Source organism: Notothenia rossii (assembly GCF_949606895.1).
Source record: "Notothenia rossii genome assembly, chromosome: 8".
Lineage (NCBI taxonomy): Eukaryota > Metazoa > Chordata > Actinopteri > Perciformes > Nototheniidae > Notothenia > Notothenia rossii.
The window spans coordinates 27,956,801-27,980,151 of NC_136906.1; the positions used below are offsets into that span (position 1 = coordinate 27,956,801).

General features: G+C 40.0%; 3 protein-coding genes across 12 annotated transcripts; 1 reads left to right on the forward strand and 2 right to left on the reverse strand.

Annotated features, from left to right (window-relative positions):
* Positions 1 to 906: 906 nt before the first annotated feature.
* On the reverse strand, positions 907 to 7,828 carry cbx2 (chromobox homolog 2 (Drosophila Pc class)). Of its 2 annotated transcripts, none has more exons than XM_079641774.1 (5): positions 7,334 to 7,828; positions 7,196 to 7,239; positions 5,294 to 5,361; positions 4,493 to 4,569; positions 907 to 4,412 (listed from the first exon to the last, which is right to left on the reverse strand). In XM_079641774.1, exons 1-5 carry the CDS (start codon positions 7,403 to 7,405, stop codon positions 3,081 to 3,083), a joined length of 1,593 nt encoding a protein of 530 aa, XP_079497900.1. In that variant the 5' UTR covers positions 7,406 to 7,828; the 3' UTR covers positions 907 to 3,080. The 2 variants fall into 2 exon arrangements, with proteins under 2 accessions (XP_079497900.1, XP_079497901.1); XM_079641775.1 differs by having other exon boundaries at positions 4,493 to 4,562; positions 5,296 to 5,361; positions 7,334 to 7,820.
* A 1,067-nt stretch (positions 7,829 to 8,895) lies between these two features.
* LOC307014078 (ectonucleotide pyrophosphatase/phosphodiesterase family member 7-like) lies at positions 8,896 to 20,302 on the reverse strand. The gene is made up of 6 exons (XM_079641776.1): positions 19,926 to 20,302; positions 19,353 to 19,498; positions 18,412 to 19,041; positions 10,217 to 10,451; positions 9,540 to 9,663; positions 8,896 to 9,208 (listed from the first exon to the last, which is right to left on the reverse strand). The coding sequence occupies exons 1-6, from the start codon at positions 20,158 to 20,160 to the stop codon at positions 9,175 to 9,177; spliced, it is 1,404 nt and encodes a 467-aa protein (XP_079497902.1). The 5' UTR covers positions 20,161 to 20,302; the 3' UTR covers positions 8,896 to 9,174.
* Positions 10,466 to 16,568, forward strand: LOC307014079 (uncharacterized protein). 9 transcript variants are annotated; one of them, XM_079641781.1, is made up of 4 exons: positions 10,466 to 13,726; positions 14,782 to 14,904; positions 15,095 to 15,312; positions 15,486 to 16,568. In XM_079641781.1, the coding sequence occupies exons 3-4, from the start codon at positions 15,217 to 15,219 to the stop codon at positions 16,425 to 16,427; spliced, it is 1,038 nt and encodes a 345-aa protein (XP_079497907.1). In that variant the 5' UTR covers positions 10,466 to 13,726; positions 14,782 to 14,904; positions 15,095 to 15,216; the 3' UTR covers positions 16,428 to 16,568. The 9 variants fall into 9 exon arrangements, with proteins under 9 accessions (XP_079497907.1, XP_079497909.1, XP_079497911.1 ...); XM_079641783.1 differs by having other exon boundaries at positions 15,098 to 15,312; XM_079641785.1 differs by having other exon boundaries at positions 15,137 to 15,312.
* Positions 20,303 to 23,351: the final 3,049 nt, after the last annotated feature.

A 23,351-nucleotide genomic window follows, 5' to 3' on the forward strand; every position in this document is an offset into this window, starting at 1 on the left:
ACGGGCCGTAACGGCCCCTACAGACGGCGGCGTGCGTTGTCGCTTGCCAGCGGGGGGTCTGAAACTCGATCCTCAACCAATCACATAAATCTCCCGCCCCAGACACACAAGCACGCAGTTTGATTGACTAGAGCTTGTACTGGCATATGATTCGATTGGCTTACTCCTCCGTCGAAGCTTCAAAAGTAGAACATTGCTCTACTTTTGCAGCGAGCAACGCTACGCTTTGCTCCCACAATGCAGTTCGGCGAAGCTTGACGTCACCCCATTCAAAGTGAATGGGCAGAAGCGCTGAAGCGGCAACGCACGCCGCCGTGTGGACGGGCCTTAACGGCTCCTACACACGGCGGTGTGCGTTGTCGCTTGCCGGCGGGGGTTCTGAAACTCGACCAACAACCAATCACATGAATCTCCCGCCCGCACGCGGTTTGATTGGCTAGAGCTTGCACTGGCATATGATTCGATTGGTTGACGCCTCCGCCGAGGCGGCAAAAGTAGAACAATGCTCTACTTTTGCAGCGAGCACCGCGAGAGAAGCTACACTTTGCTCCCACGATGCAGTTTGGCGAATCGTGACGTCACCCCATTCAAAGTGAATGGGCAGAAGCGTTGAAGCGGCAACGCACCCCGCCGTGTGTAGGGGCCGTAAGTGTTAGCCTAGCTGTGTCAATACTTCAAACATAACTTATTATTTTGTATTGTATTTTGCGTAATTTAGGTTGAACACCACCTAATTAAATTATTAGTTTATTAACCGATTAAGTCTGTAAAATGTTAGAAACTACCAATATCATGAGTCCAGTTTGTTAACAGTCATATAATGCAAAAAAAAAAACAGCAAATACTCACGTTTACGAAGAATGATTTAAGAATATGTTTGCATTATCAAAACACATATATCAGACATTAAGCTGAACCGTTTTATTAGTAACATTTGACAAGTGACACAATACAAGGATTGATGACACCGTCCTACCCTGAAAGGCTCTTGATTTGAAATAAATACATTGTAAGGAGAACAACGTCCCATTGAGATGGTTAGTAGATCTAAAATAAACATAAAATAAAAAGACAACAACTGGAAACATTATGCAGAATGTGTTCTTTTCATTATTTAAGAAAAGCAAGAATAAAAAAACATTTCATATAAACACCGTGCATTACCCCATAGCCTATTACATGGAAGTAATAAATAACTAAACTTAACCTACTGTCTGATGAAATTCTTTGACATTGAAAGAAATATATAACGGAGAACATTTGAAGACATTTTTTTTTTTTTCAACTGGTCCTGAATAGAATCTACTTTAATATCTTCATGTTTCAATAAGGCATCAAATGTGTCTGTTCTATATATTTTAGATATATCTTCCTTTTTTCTGTTTCAAAACTATACGGACATGAAAACCGTCCGCTCTCTGTTCTCTAGGGATACTCCTTTTACTGAACAACCTGAAATGTTAGCTATCTTTGGGGTAATGCCTTTGTGTTTAGTCTTGGAGAGAGAAAAAAAGGCACAGTCTGCAGAGCAGGATTACACAGAAGAGTTCAGTCGAAGTGCTTTGTTGCTGAACTCCTCTCTGGGGAGCAGAAAGTAGCGCACATTGTTGTGGTTTCTTTTCCGTTACATCAGATAGAGATCTTTTTTTTTTTTTTTTTTCTGGGAGGCCGGGCCTGCAGCTCCTGAACCCATGCAGGCGGGTGAAATGAGACATCTGCAGCTGCGAGGAAAAAGAAAGACAACCCAATGTTGTGTTTCAGTCCTCGACATGTTCAAAACACCAGTGGCATCAGACACTATGACACCTGGTGTTTTGTGGTCAGCGACAAACAAAGCTGAACGGTTTATTGTCCACACCCCTCTTTTCCCACAGTGGTTTTCAAAGCCTCATGGGAAGCCCTGACAGAGTGAGCGAAAGGCATTGTCAGGTGTACTGTCCATGATCAGCCTGCCATGTCGACACAAGCACTTATTCTCTGGGCTGTGTCCATATTCATTACAAGTCTGAGAAGATTAGAGTTGCCGGTGAATGAAGGACAGTACTGATGCAGAGACAGAAGAGCAAACCTCACAGTCTTATCTGAGACACCGGGGGGGGGACACACACACAGATAATGTATCTGACTCCCCACATGGTTCAGCTCGTTTGGAAAACTGTGCTGATAAACTGGCTGCACTGAGGAATAAAAGGCGCTCAGAGGCTGTTCTGATGGAGTTTTTCACAAAACAGAAAGGAAGCAGTTTTCTGCCGCTTGAACTGGCTGCTGCTAATAAACCAAGTTAAACACAGCATACGTGTCTGACACATTTAAACTATATAAACCAATTATATGGACACGATGATGGTATACCCTGCAGGGGAAGGACTTCCTATCCCATGAGAAATGAATATACATATGCAGCAAAACGTCAAAAATAAAGAGGTAGCTAACTTATGAAATGTTATACAAATAAACTATACTATACTAAGAATTAGAAACTGGTTTTACATTAGCTACTTATTTATATGGGTTTACACCATTGACACATTATGAACTAAATGTGTGCTAAGCATACAAGAGGATATGCTTTCTTTATTTCTTCATTTAGACATTCTTCTTAACACACAGTAGTTATTACCATGGATAAATGTATGAATGCTTATATTTCACATAGATTCAAAAACCTACACTGTGTTTCGGAGTTCCATATTGACACTTAAGACATTAACATTATTTTCTATCCAAAACCAAAGTAGTAGCCCAATTTTGGAATGAATGAAACCAAAAAACACTATTGTCAAGCGAGACCATAATGTCACTCTTTGCAACCTCTTTGGACCTTTTCCTGTCCTCTCTGTCTTTTCTTGAACAATTTTTAGACAAATAAATAATAACAATAGTTAACTCACATTCGGATCTCTCTTTTTTTCTAAACCTAAAAAACTGGTCTTTTACTAAAAGAAGATAAAGCGCAAATGAACTCCTGGTCCCTGATGCATTCTTCAGGAATTCGCAAAAGGTTTATTTAAATTCCTTCTGAACCCCAAAACCTCTGTTTGCTTTCAAAGCCCATCTGGTTTGAAGTGTCTGGAATACCGTTAGTAGTTGCTGAAGAAGCCCACACTGGTTGGCGACTCCTTGACTGTGACGGTAACTAGATTAGCAGTGACATCTGTTACAAACACGTGTTCTATCAGACTGCGGGTGGGCTTCCAGTCCTGGTTCTGGACCGTTACCGAGCCATCCTGTCCAACGTAAGAAGAATCCTGGTCCGTGTCCGAGCCGCTCTCCTCTTCACCCGTGCTCATCTCATTAATTTTGGCCTTTTTGCCGTCTTTGGGGGCCAATCTGTCTTGCTGAATCTGGACCTCCGTGGAGGATTTCTGCACACTGCCCTTCACCAGCCTGCCCTGGCCTCTGGGGGTCTGGATCTCAGTCGCCTCCTTGACCATGTCTACCCCAGACTGGCTCTTTCTGGCCTGAAGTCTTCCAGGGTTAGCAGGGCTTTTTGGAGGATTATAATCCTGCAAGGCAGTAATTTTCCGTGCTGGTAGTGTTGCATTTCTCAGGCCTGATACTGGAGCAGTACCATTTCCAGGAACAGCGTTGCTTTTCACAAGTTTATTCTGAAGATTGAGTGGCTGAGGACCAGAACCGCGATTGGACAAGGCATTTTTAGAAGGTAAGGCAGCCACAGCTTTAGAATTTGGTAACCGCTGCAGTGTTGACGCAGGGGCCTGGGCTTTCTTTTGTCCATTGGGGGAGCTTAGTGTATGCTGAGTGGTTCCTTGAATGAGGTGTTTGGATGTATTCAAATTCAATGCTGCCACCCCTTTTGATTTACTAGCAGCTGCTTTCAAATCCAGACTTGTCCTGCAGCTCACGCTGGAGATGGACAGTTTACCCTCAGTGACATTCCTGCTCTGGCTGGATTTGTTCAGGGAGAGGGAGGCGGTTTGGACTGACCTCCCTGATCCCACAGAGCTTTTTACAGCCCCGCCCTGATTCACAGAGCTCTTGTTCTGACTGCCTACTGTATCCCTTGGCAAGCCCCGATGAAAACCCATGAAGGTGAAGCTTGCTGGGTGAACAGGCTTCTTGATTGCTCCTGGAAGATCTGCATCTTTGGAAGCCTTCAGAACTTTGCGAGGGCCCTTGTTCTGCTGAAATTCCTTCACTTCAGGGGACGGAGGCTTCCTGCTTCGTTTCTTTGGGGGCTCCTGTTTTGCGACAAGGATCTGAGCCTTCTTCTGAGGGACAGGGTGAAGGTCTCGTGTTCTCACATTTGGGGTTGCTGGTGTGACATTGCTATCGTCGTCATCGTCCTCTGAAGAGCATGAAGAGGACGAGCACGAGGATGAGGAATCAGAAGACGAGGATGATGAGCCTGATGAAGAGCTGCTTGACTTTGTTGCTTCAGGCACATTTTCCTAAACGAAAAAACAAACGTTAGCTGCTATATACTAATCCGACAAATTATTCATAATCTTCTGCTCTGATTTGTCCTTACTAGAATTTTCCGTGGTCGTCCCCTGGGCCTCTTCCCTTTCTTAAGTATAAGAAGTTCCTTTTCTTGCTCTCTAGAAAACCAAAAAACAACAACAAAAAATAAGCAAATGCTTGACCGTGGGGTAAATAACAACAACATTATTCACTTACTAATACCGTTTCTCCAAATCTTTCTGGTTTTGTGATTCAACTTAGATTAAAACATGGAGTGGGTGAGCAAAACGAAAAACAGCAATTCATAATAATTTATTTGAAGTGTCACAAGGATTCTCAAGCCATGATTATGTATTCGACAGTTTTGGGGGAGGGGAAAACTGGAGCAGGGGTCACTTTTATGTGTATGTGCTGCCATGTGTTGCAACACGGACTGACGATGTGCACCTAGAGGCTATAAATAGCTGGTAAAGACATGTGCAAACGGGCTATTTTACAAAAAATGAACGTGTCAACGACAACATTAACTAGCATTAAGTGATTGTGTGAATATGTAGACCTGTCAGAGAGGTACAGTGAATGATAGCACAAGACACAGGCTCATGGGAAACCTGGGGGAGAGGGGTCTTCTGTATCATCAGGGATTCCTCCTGGCAAAATATCTCGTAGTGTGTGAAAGAGTGTTGACAGTCAGTCATGTACTGTGAAACAACAACAACTTGAAGTCTCAAGATTACAGTACAGTGAGCAGTACAGCCATCAAATGACTTTGGTGTTGCTTTAATGCGCGTTTGAGCGTTACAGAGCTGACTTTAATATTTAAAGACAGACCACTCATTGGTGTTTTAATTACTCGATAAGGACACTCACTTCTTGTTGAATGCTGCCAACAGTCTTGGGTCAAGGATGTTTTCCTGGGGTTCCCAGCTGTTGTGTCTGTAATAAATTGACAAGAGTGTTACAGATCAGTGTTAGTCAAGATACAGAACCATGGTGATCAAGCTATATGATCCAGCTATATTCAAATGACCGTCAATCTCAGCAGGGAACCCGCATTTAGATAAAGACCTTGTTCATTCAGAAAACAGTACTCTCTAAGAGATGACTTTAGGCAGCCAGTATGGTACCAGAGAAAAGCTATTTTAGTATAGGCTGAAATAGACCATTCAAGTTAGCTCAAGACAGAGCAACAATACAAATCTATTATGCTTCAGTAAACTGACTGTTTACCGAAGGCTGTGCTCAACTAACACATTCTTCTTTAGTTGATTTATGCAAAAATAATTGCAGTTCATTTTGTATTTACCAGAAATGTGCCCTTGAGTTTCTAGGAAACATGTTACAAAACACGAGTAATCGACAGAAAAGGTTGACTAAAACCAAAACGTTTCTCTTTTTAAAAAAAATAGGCAATCTGACAGTCACATCCATTTTAAACCGCGCCTGGCTAGCTCCTCTGAAAGTTCGAAAAGAGGTTCAGTCCTGAATTCCTCTTCAAAAGTAAAAATGTAACTAGCTTTTCCATCCTTTTGCCAATTCTAAGAGAAATATTGGACTGTAACAGAAATATGTGGGGAATTTCTGGGAAAGTTTGGCTATTTCAGTGACAGGCGGACTTGCCTCCCACAGCTACTAAATCAGATTCAGTTTTGAGTTCTTTTTACTCTGAGTGATGAAAACCAGATTGCTCTTCTTTGAAGAAAAACATAAACACACCAGGAAGAAAGATCCCTTTTTGGTGAAAGAAGTGTTATGACTTCACATAGCAGAAATAACTTCCTGTTTCAGTTTGTCATGGTGGCACCTGCACATTGTGATATGCACTGAATTAATCGAGGGTTACTTTTTCTTAAACTGTACTCTCGTTTCGTTGTAGATATAATAATCAGCACCCTTTTTTGTACAAAAATGTGTGAACAAATACTCCCTTAGCTACAGAAACACACTAAAAACCAGATCATGGGGTTTTTTCTTGAGCTGATCTGAACTACATGCATTTGTAATGACCTTTCTCCTCATCACTTGTTGTTGAATAGCGTATTCTGATCAGCAGTCACCACTGAAATAATCAACCCCCACCCATTCCACACACACACACACACACACACACACACACACACACACACAAAGGATGTGGTTCTAACAGAAAGCTATGGAGCTGGCAGGCAACAGTGTGCATTGATGGTGGATTACAGCAACAATGTGCAGTGAACAGAAAGGGCAAGTGACAAGAAATGAAGGCAGAGTGGAGCGTTACAAGCAGCAACATAAATGAATTATAAAAACTTACCAGAAATAACAGTAACATGTGGTTTTATGTAACAAAAAACCTATAACATGGTTATAAATTATATATCAAATAGTAATTGCAAAGTAGAGTGATTGGTTTTCGAGTCACACACAAATAACTTGTTTAAAGTCATGGAAAAAATATAAAATTATTACAATTATGTGATTAAATCCGAAGTGTGTAAAACCGGAATAATGATTTAGCCGTAAACGTATTTACTATAGTTGTCCGCTAACTTCCCAAATTGGAGGTGTTATGAACAAAAGAAAGCCAATGTAAAGGCAGAATTTATGAGCTGTATTTGTCCAAAACCGCCCTCGGAAACCGAATGCGAGGAAATCGCATGGTTGTTGTCATCATTACTCCGTAATTCGCTTATAATAAATAACGGTTAAGCGATCAATTGAACTGGAAGCAACAAGCGACACGTTGTTGTTGTTTTCATTGTTTCGGGCTGAGCACAGGTCCACTTGTACTTACTTGGATGACCATCCCCTCCACTTCACCAGATACTCCAACTTTCCCTGGAAGAAAAACCAAGAGCGGAAGAACGTTTTGTAAACAGCCAGAAGAAGAATAACCGCGACTAAAAGTTTTGTTTTGTTTCACAGCTCTGACCTTTTTCAGCCGCTTGTTTAAAATGCATTCCGCATCAAAGACCTGCTCTCCCACGGCGCTCAGCTCCTCCATGTCTGCCTTCGCCCCGAGTAACAATCCTTTATGATACAAGAGGCGCGTGGAGCTGAACCGAATGACGCTCGGACATGACCGGATGTGCTTAGTATTGCCTTCAAAATAAAGCTCTTACTGTGAAGAAAGTGTTTTCCCCCTTATCAAACTCATTAAATAGCATAAAGCCACCAAAAATATCATGTATACTTACAAAAATGTACAGTTTTTAACGTTCTACTGTTGATATTACTACAAATGTAGTACTTTATATTGTCTGTTTCTCTACTCCAGTACAATGAATGCCAATCATGGACTTAATATAACTGCTACTGCTGTATCAAAATCAGTTACACATTTGGTATCAATGACGTTTATGTCTGTCTATCTACACATACTGTGCAACACAATGCTATATTAACAGTATCACATATCAGCATATTCAAAATATAAACACATATAGTAATAAACATAATTGTATAGCTTAAAAACACAATAAGAAGCAAAGGCTTTAAAAAAGGATAATCAATTAAAGTCCAAGAACACAATCAATTTCATGCAACCTTAAGGTGTTACATTTATTTGAGTGCTAAAAAGCACTGTTATAAGTTATCCATTCACCAGATGAATGAGGGCAATAGGTAGAACATTGGTTGTGTGGAAATAAGAATGTATCTGGTCCGAAACTAATTTTCTGTTTTAATTTATAAACAGGTTCTCTTTAGTCTGACTTTGTTTATTGTGACCGTTTCAAAATACCAAGGCACATTCTTTATATGTTAAATTACTTAGTTTCTGATTTCTAATTCTGATTTGAAATAATGATTGTAAATGTATCTGATGCTTAAAATATTATGAGTGGTATTTTTTTAAATAGCTCAGGTAACTTCAACAATGTCCATTGTTTAGACAAGTAAGTTATTTAAACTGATGTGAATTTTGTAATGTGAACACTGGAAAGTATGTTGATACAAATGATAAGCAGACAAAAAAACAGTACAACTCCCACCAAAGATGCCATACATCATATTATTTTGAAAGTTGTAACAGGAAGTGATCTGTTTCCGCGCATAGCTTGACACATGTTACTCGAAGAGAGGCGGGCAACTTAGAACGTGTTTGCTTAAATGTGTCCCCCGGCAGCCACCGTTCTCTGATCGAAACACTTATTCACTGAATGTAAGTGAAAGTAGACGTGATCATAATTGCTTCGATCGTATAAAACATTGTTTTCGAATTAAGTTTTAAACGGAAATGCACTTATCTTTTAATGCTGCCTCTTTTTTTTTACTTGTTTGTCGTTTTAAAGTTTTTAAATATCTTCTACATTATTAGCATTTAACAGAAATTGTTGTATTGGCGGCCTTTGTTTAAGCAGCAAGGAATGCTCTTATTCAAGGCAACTAACGGTATTACACAATTGTAAGACACTTCATAACCATACGTAGAAGAGCACATTTGATTACAGTCCGTGCATCGAACAATTAAACAGAATGACAATAAACAAATAATTAGCAGATAATTATTTTATGAATTTAATACAATTACATTCAACTAATTTTGTTAACTATTCTCCATTTTCGAACAAACATTATATTAACAAAATGGTATGCAAAACTCTGCTCTTGTGTTCCTTGTGCAGAGTGCATTTCTTCACATGTGATAATACAATAATTGCCCAGAAAGAGATTTCCAGCAAGCAGCTTTCTCAATGACAGACTGTAGCAGCATGTTTTTGTTTCGTTTTTTATTTGTTATTGTGGCGTTCAAAGTGAAGTCTGGTATATAATTTATTTTGCCGGAAGTTGATCTGAACTTACTGACCTGAAACACAGAAAAATAAATACAATCTGATAGATAAATATCATTGTTGTTATTATAAGGAGTTATGTTATCGATGACAATTTTATAAACAAAACCAAAATGAAAATACATTTTTTTTATATGATAAATATTAAGGATTTTTGGCCTGATGCAATCATTACAGAGGAATTATTTAAAATATTATAAATTGATTTTGATTACAATTGCGATATTGTGACATTACTATTAATATCTAATAACAAAACACAATATTGTTTTACCCATATTGTTTAGCCATTCAGAGAAAAAACAAGGATGATAAATAAAATAGTTAAACATTGTCAACCATTACCTTTTATTCTTGCGTTTATCCTTGAGTAATTTATGGGATGTCACCATGATAAAAACTACAACAAGAAATCCAGCTACTGCTGCCAGTCCATTGAAGATATTGTTCAGGACATCCACGTCTTCACCTGGAAACAGATGAAATTGAAATGACAGAGATCACATTGAATTGTTTTTCTAAGTGTATGGGACCATAGTATTACTTACAAAATACTACAGCACTTAATCTCCTAAAAATAGTCTCCAACAAATGCACATTATTTTAGCTTGAGTAACGTTTACTAAAAAATACAGAAAACCACTGTTTTAGAAAATCACATACTCGCTCACCATATTTGTGAAATGTAGATAATATTGAGAGCTCAACCCACAAATTGATTTCTGGGCATTTCATAGCATTTGTTGTGGCAAGTAAAACATATAGAAAATCACCAGCATTATATTATATTTGAAACCAGACACTTGTTGTCCTTAGTTTAGACCTCCTTTTTAAAAATCTTTCCAAAGTTACCGTAAGAAATCCTCGATCTACTTTCTACTTTTAACCTACAGTGGCTCTAATTTGGACATAACGTGAAGTCGGAAATGATGGATGAATGGCCTAGTAATGAAGGAGCAGGTGTTGGAGCGACACACTTTTGCGGCCACAGGGAGAGACTCATTAGTCTGATGTAAACTCACCCTGAGTAGTAGTGTTGCTAACCAGCATGTGCTTGGTGGCATTCAGGTGGCCGTCATTGACCTCCGGCTTGATGCCCAGGATGTGACACATCAAGGCGTAGATGTCCACCGTCTCGAAGGGCCCCACCTCCAGGTTCTTGTGAAATTCTGGACCCACTGCCCTGAAGAAGGGCTTCATGTCCATGTCTTGGTTGTCAAAGCCGTGCTCACCCTTGTGGAACTGAACCGGAAAATACTGCAAGGACACAGAGGGATGGATCACATAGCATGCATGACCCAGTTTGTTAGATTCAATTTGATTTGAACTTTTATTTTATTAATGGCAGAAGAGTTGACACATAATGGCTTGCTCTTATTTAGTCAGCAGAGGGAGGCATTGTCCTTGAGAAAGAGTCATTTCCATTCTGGAGGATGAATGACTGTTTTTTATTTGTGACTTCGATAAACTAAAGAGATTTGCTGAATGATCATCTCTAAAATGTAAACTTTCATAAAACAATCATAAGGCAAATGACTTTATAGTTGTATGTTGTATTTAGCACCAACACAATGTGATAGTTATGTAACAGCTTCAACAAGCTTATCCTTCTCTCAGATCAAACTAAGTGGCCATAAATAGGGAGAAGAAAGAGTCAGGTCATACAATCATAACCCTAACCAGTCATAACCTCTAGACTTTATCCATCTATGTTTTATCTGTGGATTCACACGACTGATTATTTTCTACTCATTCAGCATTTAAAGACATTTTTATGATATCAGTTATTGATTTTTAAGATTCAAGGGTTCTCTTTACTGACTGACTGACACATTCAGATGCAAAGTTACTGCCCAGTGGAGTGAATGAATGAAAACGCTAATTTAGAATTTTGAGACCTGAATAGCTTTAGGAAGCATTTTAGAGCACTGCATGTCATTAGCCAGGCCTGGATTATCCGGAGGACGTGCAAATCCACTTGATTGAAATTGTAATATAATAAGATTACAATTTAACTGCTGGTTTTGTGGTTAAAAAGAGTCCAGATTCACTACAAAAGCAAAATGCAACTGGTAATTTAACTATTTCGGTAGTCAAAGCTTGAGGATACATCTAGGTTAAATTGGGGGGCATGTAAATATTGTTTATCTGGCTATGTATCAGTGTGTGATATTTGGTTTCCCTATGATTTTTACGCTCTTAAAAAAAGCATAATCTAGACGCTTCAGTAATGAACAATTACAAGCCCATATCAAACCTGCCTAAAATCACAGAAAAAGTTTTTTTTCAACAGTTTAAATAACTGTTTGGATGTGTTCCAGGTCAGGATTTCGTCCAAACCACAGCACTGAGACTGCTCTTGTAAAGGTCTTCAATGACATCCACTTAAACACAGATAGTGGCAGAACTTCAGTGTTACATTACATGTTACTTGTTAGACGCTTTTATCCAAAGCGACTTACATACTCAATACTGTGGACAATCCCCACAGGAGCAATTTGGGGTGAAGTGTCTTGCCCAGGGACACAACGACAAGCTGACTGCAGTACCAAGGCTCTATCCACTGCGCCACACGCCTCCCTGTTAGAATTATTAGATCTCAGTGCTGCGTTTGACACTGTTGACCACATTATATTACTAGACCAACTACAAAACCAGGTGGGACTTTCATCAACAGTAAAGGACAGAAACAACTTTGTTTCTATAGGTAAATACACATCTGAGTTGACAAATATGACATGTGGGGTTCCTCAAGGCTCCATCTTGGGGCCTCTTCTATTTAACGTCTACATGCTACCGCTGGCTCAGATAATGAAAAACAACAAAATAAGTTACCATAGTTATGCGGATGACACACACATTTACATAACCATTTCACCAGGAGACTATCCTCCAGTTAAAACACTGAGTAAGTGCATTGAACAAATCAGTGACTGGATCTGTCAGAACTTTCTCCAATTAAACAAAGACACAACTGAGGCAGCGGTTTTTGGAGCCAAGGAAGAACGTATAAAAGTTAGCGCTGAGCTTCAGTCTGCAATGTTCAAAACGACAGATACAGCCAGAAATCTAGGTGTAGTCATGGACTCTGACCTGAGTTTCAACAGTCACATTAAAACAGTTACTAAATCAACCTACTATCAACTAAAGAACATATCTAGGATTAAAAGACTAATGTCACAGCAGGATTTGGAAAAACCTGTCCATGCTTTTATCTTCAGTAGACTAGACCAGTGTTTTTCAAAGTTGGGGCTCTGACCCCTCGGGGGGCCGCCAGGGGGGTCACTCAAAGTTTGAGGGAAACAGGATTTTTTTTTTTTTTTAAGTTTAATTTTTTTCCACATTTTTTTAGATGTTATTAATAACTGCATATCTATCAATCTGTGTCCTTTGATGCCAATCTTTTCATATTTGTTGTTTTTGAATCACACGACCGCCCTTCAAGCCAATCAGAATCGAGCTGCCGCTACTGAGAGTGAAAATCTGCTCAGCTTTTGGAGCAAGTGAGAGCTAGTGAATGTTTCGCTCTGCAGCTGGATGAGAGCACGGATGTAGCAAATGTCACAGAATTGCTTGCATACTTCAGATTTATTTCAGAAGACAACTTTGTTGAGGAAATATTATTTTGCAAAGCACTGGAAGGTAGGACCACATGAAGAGACATTTTCCAAGTTTTAGATGAGTACATCATCTCAAACGGACTTGACTGGTCTCGTTTTGTGGGCGTGTGTTCAGATGGGGCAGTGGGGCTATGGCAGGCAAAGAAAGCAGAGTGAAAGTTTCGATCAGGCAGAAGGCCCCAAATGTAGTGGCAACACACTGCATGTTCCATCGGGAGGCACTTGTAAATATCATTTAAAAAAAAATTGCAACAGGGGGGTCCCCGCCAGAGGATAATGCTATATGGGGGTCCTTGGCATTGCAAAGTTTGGGAACCCCTGGACTAGACTACTGTAATGGTGTCTTTACAGGTCTCACTAAAAAATCTATTAGAAAGCTGCAGCTGATTCAGAACGCCGCTGCTTGAATCCTCACTGACACTAAGAAAGTGGATCACATCACTCCTGTTCTGAAATCTTCACAATGGCTTCCTGTGTGTCAAAGAATAGATTTCAAAAATACTGCTGCTGGTTTATAAAGCACTGAATGGTTTACGCCCAAAATACATTTCTGATCTACTGCTAAATTGTGAACCATCCAAATCTCTCAGGTCTTCAGGGACTGTTCAGCTTTCTGTTCCCTGAGTCAGAACTAAACATGGTAAAGCAGCGTTCAGTTATTATTATTAAGGAGGCGTGTGGCGCTAGTTGGCGCAGGACCGTCTGTTAAACTCCAATCTATCACCCAATCATGATACTCGCTGTCCATTGTGAGATTGGACTTAAACCAATAACGACGCGAGTTCACAATGGACGGAGCCAATCACGTCACGGCATCACAATGGACAGAGCCACTCACTGCACGGCTTCTCCCCGAACCCGCCCCCCTCACGCTTTGGTTGACAGTGGCGAGGCGTATCAGTGATATTCAGAGTAAGTAACAACACTACTTGTTTCTATTTTCCCGTTTACAGTCATAAAACCTATTTTTACAACCGTCGTTTTGACGTCAACTTTTACATTCCTGTATACAGTCGGCAACTTCAGTCTGCATAAAGTTAGCAAGCCAGCATTGCTAATGCTATCGTGTCTAGGTTAAATACACGTTATTATATTAATCAATGTCAACAGCCATGTGTTATACATCCGATTGACAACAATAATTTAAATAAGTTGTTAAATGACTCTTGTATGAATGGCCATGTTGTAATTAGTAACTACACTTCTGTGAGCAGTGGTACAGAAGTCATACAGCATATATACTGTATACACAGAGGTGGGAAGTAACTAACAACATTTACTCAAGTACTGTACTTAGTAGAATTTTGAGATACTTGTACTTCACTTGAGTGTTTCCATATTTTTCTACTGTGTACTTCTACTCCACTACAATTCAGAGGTAAATGGTGCACTTTTACTCCACTACTATGTGTTTAATAGCTTACCTTTAGTTACTTTACAGATTTGGATAAGATGCCTATTGGTTACTGGTGGCGTTTCATGAGTTTATGTTTATCAGTCTATTTGTTCATAAAGACACCTAAAGTATATCATATATTATATGATATAAATATCTTTATGTGAGATAAGGGATCGTTGCTCAGTATGATATGATAAAGTGTGTTATATGCTCCAGGAAGGATATAGTATATTGTTGAATATATATTCAAGATAGCTATATACTGTATATAACATTACATTAATTGTAATTCAATATACATACATCAATCATTTATGGATAAAAGGATAACTTCACCGTTTATGGACATGATGTGTGTTTATACATGATTATATAATAATAATAATAAATAATAATGCATTACATTTTTTATTAGAGCGCTTTTACAGGTGCTCAAAGCGCTTTACAATTACAAAAATTACAAAAATATGTGTAGATAACCTGTATAAATAATGGTTAACATGGTGTCAGTGTTGTTCGCTTTGCAGTGTAGTTCTCTCTAACACTTGCATTGTTATTTTACTTAAAGTTTAGATGATCACTAAACCTATAAGCCATAAAGAAATGGGAGATGCGGAATGGACGGGCTTTGGCCTTCAGGAGGGATAAACCCGCTCCAAGGAAACAGAAGTGACGTGACCTCGGTCAGAAGGTACAGTATAGAAACATATGTAGATATTACTTATTATTCACATATGATAAGTATATTACTGAACATTTACAATTTACTGGTGCAAATATTATCAATCAAAGGATTTACACTGAGTGACTCACTCCAGACTAAAACATAATGATGATAGTTTCAGATTAAGAAATGCCTCATGCATATATCACACCCCCAGTAGTTACCCCCAGAACCCAGCCTCCTCCCTGTGGTCTGCCAGGAGCCCCCAGCCTCCTCCCTGTGGTCTGCCAGGAGCCCCCAGAGCCCAGCCTCCTCCCAAGCAGTCTTTGGGTGCTGTCCATGTACGGCAGGGATATCCTCTCCCACATGGACCATATCAAGGCCAGCATCACCTCCACATTTGGTTCCATCTTAAAGATGGACTCAACCAAAAAGGTCAAATATAACGTGACTGTGTATTTGATTTCCATGTTTGTTAAACTCTCTTATAAACAATAACATTAAAAACTAGTTTTTATTATAAATGTGTTCGGTTATAAATCTGGAAACATGAACTGCTATAGATAATTTCTAACAAATGCCTCAACTTCGCTGTTGTCACATTCCAGATCACAAAGCATCAAAGCAAGGTGGAGTTGCAGCTCTTCCCTGCTCCACCCTCTGGCCCTCAGTTGGAGATGCAGCTCTTCCCTGCTCCACCCTCTGGCCCTCAGTTGGAGATGCAGCTCTTCCCTGCTCCACCCTCTGGTCCACAGGTGGAGATGCAGCTCTTCCCTGCTCCACCCTCAGGTCCTCAGGTGGTGTTGCAGCTATTCCCTGCTCCACCCTCAGGTCCTCAGGTGGAGATGCAGCTCTTCCCTGCTCCACCCTCAGGTCCTCAGGTGGTGTTGCAGCTATTCCCTGCTCCACCCTCAGGTCCTCAGGTGGTGTTGCAGCTGTTCCCTGCTCCACCCTCAGGTCCTCAGGTGGTGTTGCAGCTGTTCCCTGCTCCACCCTCAGGTCCTCAGGTGGAGATGCAGCTGTTCCCTGCTCCACCCTCAGGTCCTCAGGTGGAGATGCAGCTGTTCCCTGCTCCACCCTCAGGTCCTCAGGTGGAGATGCAGCTCTTCCCTGCTCCACCCTCAGGTCCTCAGGTGGTGTTGCAGCTGTTTCCTGCTCCACCCTCAGGTCCTCAGGTGGAGATGCAGCTGTTCCCTGCTCCACCCTCAGGTCCACAGGTGGTGTTGCAGCTGTTTCCTGCTCCACCCTCAGGTCCTCAGGTGGAGATGCAGCTGTTCCCTGCTCCACCCTCAGGTCCACAGGTGGAGATGCAGCTCTTCCCTGCTCCACCCTCAGGTCCTCAGGTGGAGATGCAGCTCTTCCCTGATCCACCCTCAGGTCCTCATGTGGTGTTGCAGCTCTTCCCTGCTCCACCTTTGGGCTCCATGATATATACACCAGTGAGCTCACAGTTTTCTGTCCTGGTCGCTGCTCCACAGGCTCTGAATGGCAGCCTCTCTCTGCTTTTCCTGCTCCTAGTCCTGCTCCTGCTCCATACAGCCAAACACTGACCCGCAAAGTACTGCCCAACACGTGTGAAGGTGTGGGAGGTTTGGGACAGCGGACACTGGACACTGCCAGTACAGGGAGTAGTGAACTACATTGTGCCAAAGGAGCAATGGTTGGAGGACATAACAAAATGTATATCCCCCCCACCAGAGGCATGGACACTGGACACTTATTTATGTATAAAGTTCGGTGTATAGTTTGATATTTATTTATATATACATGATATATATATATTTTATTATGTTTATGATCATGTTTATTTTATGTTAAAACTCATTTAGAGTGTTATTTTGTTATACTTCACCTTTCTTACTTGGTTGTTTTACATTTTATTAAGTTGAACTACTTTAAAATAAAGGTTTGGTTCTATCAAGTATGTGACTGTCCAATAATTGAGTGGAGTGCTATGTTTAGAATGTCTATAGGTTTTCTCTTTGTTTGTTAAAAGAAATACATCATAACACCAATACCTTCTTAGTTCATATTAAATGTAATGGTTACACTTAATTATTTATCCACAGCACACAAACCATGAGCAGGTCCATATTGGGTACTTCAAAACTATCCCTGATAAAGAAAATAATAATAATTGTATGTAATAAACTTGAAAGAAGTAGATACGTTTTACTTAATATTTATTAGAAATATATAATATTTAATAGAAATGTGTTAATAGTTAACTGCATAACACAAGTGTTATTAGTCAACAAACGCATACGTTGTTGGTCTTTATTAAAGTACTTCTGTATATAAAGACTTGTACATGCTACAGAAGGGGAACAGGGAGCAAGACAATCGTTTTTTTCTTCTTTTTCTCTTTTTCCTCTCTTTCTCCCTCTTTTTTCTTCTTCCCCCTTCTTCCCCCTTATTCTCCTTTCTCCCCCCCCCCTTGCAAGACTATTGTTCCCCAGCTTTGGCGCAGTGGATAGAGCCTTGGTCTGGGATCAGTTGGCCACAGGTTCAAACCCCACTGCAGTCAGTATGTCGTTGTGTCCCTGGGCAAGAAACAAATTGCTCCTGTGGGGATTGTTCACAGTATTGAGTATGTAAGTCGCTTTGGATAAAAGCATCTAACAAGTAACAAGTAACTGGAACAAACTCCCAGAAACCTGCAGGTCCGCTGCAACTCTTACTACTTTTAAATCCAGGCTGAAGACTTTTCTTTTTGCTGCTGCTTTTAAATGAAACTGAGCGGTTGTGTTTCGTTTTTGGTTAATGAACATTTGGGGCTAGTAACCCCAGGGAATCAGTGTTTGGGGACTCTGTCCTGGCTGGTTTTCTCTGTGTATGCTGCTCGGGACGTATGTGCCATACAAGCGCACACAGCTCATGTTCGGAGAAACCTTAAAGAAAGGCATCAGTAAAATGGAACTTCGTTGTGAACTATTCATATCTTAAACTGCACTGTAACTTTTTATTCATGTACTTTTTATTCATGTACTTTTTATTAATGTATTTTTTCTTTTAATGTTTCTTTTATTATCTTTTCTTTTTAATGACTGTTTTTAAATGCCTTTGTCTGAATGTCTTTCATTTTTGTAAAGCACCTTGAATTGCCTTGTGTTGAAAGGTGCTATATAAATAAACTTGCCTTGCCTTGCCTATAATCAGTTAGTCATATTCATAATCTCAGTTGTAGTACTGTTTCCAAATGTTGCTGCAGGCTTTGAAACTGCACTCTGTAGCTTGGCACGGTGGTGGGCACAAATGGCAACCTGAGGTGACTGTTCACTTTAAAGGGTAAATCAATAGTATTTGCAGCGGGCAGAAAACTCCTGCTGCACATCTTTCTATGGTTTTAACTTTCCAACATGTTGCTTTTTTGGCTAAACCCAATTCAGTGATGTCAGAGAAAGCATTTGTTTGATAACGATTGATCATTTCTAACTGATTGTGTAAACAGTTTATATTTCCAGGCGTCAAACAACCAATTTATGACCAAGAAAGATTTAACAAAGGAGACTTTACTCCTATATTTCAACCTACCCCGTTGATTACATATCCAGGGTCGGACCATAAAATGATGGGGAGGATTCGATCATTTTTGGCGAAGTGGAGGCGCTCTGGCATCTCCTCCTTCTTGAACACATGGAGGTGTGGATGTGACCCCTTCAAAGCGTCATAGACCTTCTGTAGCTTGCCCGGCTTAGGCAACAGCATCCCAGAAGGCCCAAAGTCCACCAGGTGAAAGGCAATGTCGCTGAACGAGAACCCCGGGATTTTGGACAGCGTGATCTCTTCGACTAGACCATTTCGGTACACCGCGCTCATGCCGTGGTCTGCTGTGATGATGATGTTCAGTCTGTCGTTCAGCCCGTGTTGTTCGGCCGAATGTCGAATGTAGCCCACCGTCCGGTCCACTTGCTTCACCATCTCCTGTCGCTCCGGGGAGTCGGGGCCGTACCTGTGACCGATGCCGTCTGGCTCCCCAAAGTAAAGGGATATGAAGTCCAGATCTTGGTTGCTGAACCAGTCCATCACCTTGTCTGCGTTTTCTCGCCAAGCAGTCTCATTCTTGTAGTTGTAAAATATTGGCTCCACTTCCTGCACCATAGCAACCTCTCCCTGGTAACTGGATGCTGTTCCAGGAAAGTGTAGAGAGCCAGATTTAAGGCCCTGGGAGGGTAGGAAAAATACACATTACCGCCCACATATAAATATAACACATGTACTGTACTTGACATGTTTGAAAGCATGCCAAGGGTTGATCTGTATACTGTGGGTTAACATACATAGAAACCAAATCAGTTGGTTCTGGATTTATATTAACTTCTTTAACCTACCTCTTAACTTTTAATTCAATTTTACAGAAACTGATTTTTTTCAGCAGGCTTGTATAGGTGTTTTGTCAAGAGAAATGGTTTCTAGTGCTGCAAACTGCAAAACAATGTCTCAGAGAGATAAGATGGGAATTGTTCTGCACAGACCTGTCGCTGCGCTGTGATCCAGATAGGCAGAGTGCCATTGTCCCACCACTCGTTCACAAACTGAGTCTGATAGTAAGGCTTCTTCTCAGTGCTGGTTGTGTTGAACCACATGTTGTGGATTACCCCGTGATTCTCAATGTAGCGGCCTACAAAAGAGAATCACTGTCAGTCTGCTTGCACTCATTATTCACAGCGTGACACATTCACATTAGAAATTCTATCAACTTAACGGGCTGAGTGGCATGAAGCTTTTGGACAAGGTCTTATGACCAACTTCGGAGATTAGAGGAATTTAATTTCAAGGAAGTTACATTTCTTTTAGCTGGCTCTGATGATTTGAGAGTCAAAATAAGAAAAGAAGGAGGGAATTCTTCCCTCAGTCATCCAAGTATAATTATCTTACTCAGCTATAAAAGCTGTTGGACCCTGGGACATTCAATTACAACTAATTCCCTTTTCCCGTGGCTTTTTTTCAATCCTAGCAAAGTAAATTCAGAGCAGTTTCCTATTCCGCCATGATATGCAGATCCCCTGCCAACAGGAAGCACTGTGGTAGAAAATGAAACACTTTACCTGTCAAGAGGCTGAAGTGTGCTGGACTGGTGATAGTGAGGTAAGGAGGTGTGACATACAGGGCTTTGACTCCGTCCTTGGCCATTTTGTCAAGGTGTGGGGTGTCCACATCGCGGTCGTAATCCCACCGGAATCCATCGAAGGAGATCAGCAACACCTTCTGTCTCTGTTTGTTTGTCGGGGCTCCAAGAATGGACGGCGCCAAGAGGAGGCAGAGACTTGCAATCCACAGCATGGCAAACACTTCCAATATCTACACTGACTATATCCCGCAGCTGACACTCTCACCTACAAAAAGATCCACCTCTTTGTCATCTCACCTGAGAGCTCTGGAGCCAACCGTTTGTGAACAAAGTTTCACTAACGTATCTTATCTCGTAGATTGGACAGACTTTATCATAGGACCTTTTTACCCTACATTGGGCCTGATGGTGTTAATGATTAATTGTTATGACTAAGAGTTTTGTTCACAGTGAATTCCCCCCCACCTCCTGTTTTGCTCTTGAGGACTGGCAGTAAAGCAGATTAATCTCTCCGGGTATCATGGCTGTTTGTTTCCCCCTAACTCGCTTGTTGATGCTGTCTTTCTGTTTGTCTGCCCGCCTGTCTGTGTGTCGGAGTTTCCTCTGAATCATTGACAATGGGGAAACGACACTTTGATGCGTTTCACCTTGACTTGGGATGGTGCATGATTGATCTGACACCAGGAAAATGAAGAGGAAAATGAGAGTATATATCTCTTCATCAGAGTAGTGGTCTCTCTGGAATAGAAGACCCTAATAGTCATATTCATTTTAATAACTCTACTAACTTTACCGCCCCAGGATATTGTTAAAATCTACATTGATTTTTGACAGTGGACAACCTATTAAATTATGAACTGCAGCCTCCTCAGTGTTTCTCCTTTCGGATAATACTCGCTGTTCTCTTACAGACATTATATATATCACCACATTTGTGATGTAACCTTATCAACGTCCATCAAATTGCTACACAAGCTAACTCTTCAAATTTGTTCTTTATTGTGTGTGTGTCCTTGGCAGAGGTTCAAGGGAATTGTCCAATCTTTATGGAGATAAGGGATAACATTCATCAGCTTTCATTTACCTCATTCATATTCATTAGCTTTCTCATATTAACTCTATCCGCTCGTCTCCTCTGTCAGCAAGATTTGGAGGAGTGTTTTGGACTGCCAAGACTCGTGCAAGTGTCAGATCTTTGCACGGATAACTTTATCAAACACACACAGGCTGAACTTGAGGGGCAAGCAAACTTGATCTGACCCTCTCAACCCAGCACAGAGTTCCCCTCGGGATCCTCACATTTTCTTGAAGAAAAAGGTGAAGTCTCTGCCTTTAGCACTCCCTGCTGCCCATCCACAACCACTGCAGTACACCTGACCAAGATAGAAAGCCAAAACAGTAGCATTAGTTTGAGCCAGAGAACATTACTAATTCACAAATAAATAACATGGTATTTCCCAAGCTGAAGGTACATTATTTGTTATCTTTTAGCAACGTTTCTGTTCATGCAGACTTACAGTATGCTGCATGTTCATGATACCTTAAGTTGCTTAGAAACTTTGGACATAAGTGTCCATATATATATAATACGTGTACTACAAACCTTTGAATCTGTCTCTACAAGCCAAATAACTTTTGAGTAAACTTGTCTTCCCGGAAGAATTCTTAGAGTTTTTGTTTTTCTAGGGTTGTCAACCTTCATCTTTTACAACATAACAACAACCATCAGATCATTTCCATATATCGAACATACAGTACATTTATGAAATTTAAATCATCCAATCAGAGAAAGGCTAAATTGTGTTGATAGGTGAAAAAAGCACACATTGAGGGTTATTCTGTACAGACAGCATCTTAAAGCATCCCACAATAAAAAATCTTTAAGAAATGCAAAACTAAATAATGCAAAAATGATTACCCTATTCAAGAAAGAACATTTTAACAACATTCATACCAAAAACACCTGATGTTCCAAAGTCAAATAATTAGAAAATGGTAATATCAGGTATATCAAGCACCATTATTTAATACAAATATTGATCACATATATTTACAATTTGGGAAATGACATGACTAGTTGACTTTATTGAGTGATACTTTGGTAATTCAACTTGTATATTATAACTATATTTAGCATGGTTGTAATGCATGTTCATATACCCGATGAAGGTGGATGTAATCAAAAATAAACCAACATTAATCCATAGTGGTACACCTACACTCAGGTTTGCATAGATATTTTTCAGTTATTTGACAACATATTTTCAGGTCTTTAAAGATTAGTCACATGAGATTTGGATAACAACACGAACACCAAATACATATTTTTTGAGGATGCTGTTAGCATATTTACTTTTACATAAAGTGCCTTTGAATAAACATGAAGAGTAAAGCTGCTGGGTTCGAGCCAGAGAAAATGTAAGTAGGTGTTTAGGGCTGTATGCCTGGATGTAAGGATGTATTCTAATCTTTATACAATAGACCTAAATGTCACTCGAGTTGTATAAAATGATGCAATTTTTTATCTTCTAAATGCGGTATTTCAGTTAAACATTTGGAGTTTTATTAAAACAAAACATTCTCAGATGCAGTATTTATGAGTATACTTCAAACAACACATTTTTTTGAATTTCAACAATACCCATAAAATGTTTACTCTTAAATCTGACTTGCAGATGAAAGTGACACGGCTATCCATTCAATCTTAACTGCATCTGTATTCTGCTCACTTGGCAGTTTGAATGGCAAGCTGCTTCTCTCCCTGCTGTGACTGGAAGTAGACCATCAGGTTCATGCCAGCGTGCCAATATCGATGTGTTTTGATTTGTGAGCAAACAAACTCTCTGAATGCATGAATGGCTTATTATCAGGTTACATGCAAGTAAGTTCAAGCGTAAAAATTCAAACAAGAAAACTCCTCTGGAGGTGCACCATACTCTCACTCTGATAAAAAGTGTTTCATTGATACCACATCATTTTAAAATGTCAAACATAGTCGTCACGCTGGATAAAAATGTTGTTTTATTAGTTATGGTAGCAAGCAACGGAGGAATCTAAACAAGGCTGAATTTGAAATAATATCAATCTCATATTAGAATATTTGGAAACAAGGAGACTTTTGCAAAAACCTTAAAGCATGGCTCATTATTAACCGTCTTCCTTTAGATATGTTTGGAAAAACGGTTAATTGTCAGTCAGGTAAATGTTTTTCACTTGGATCTTTGTATATATTTATATAGTATATTTGTGTATATATATATATATATACTGTATGTATAGTTTTGGCTATCTTCATTTTTTTCGATTTTTGATAACCTTGTACAGGATAGATCTTTTTAAATATTTGAACACTGAATTTGCGTTTCATATTTGATTACATTGACTTAAACTTCAAATTGAGCCA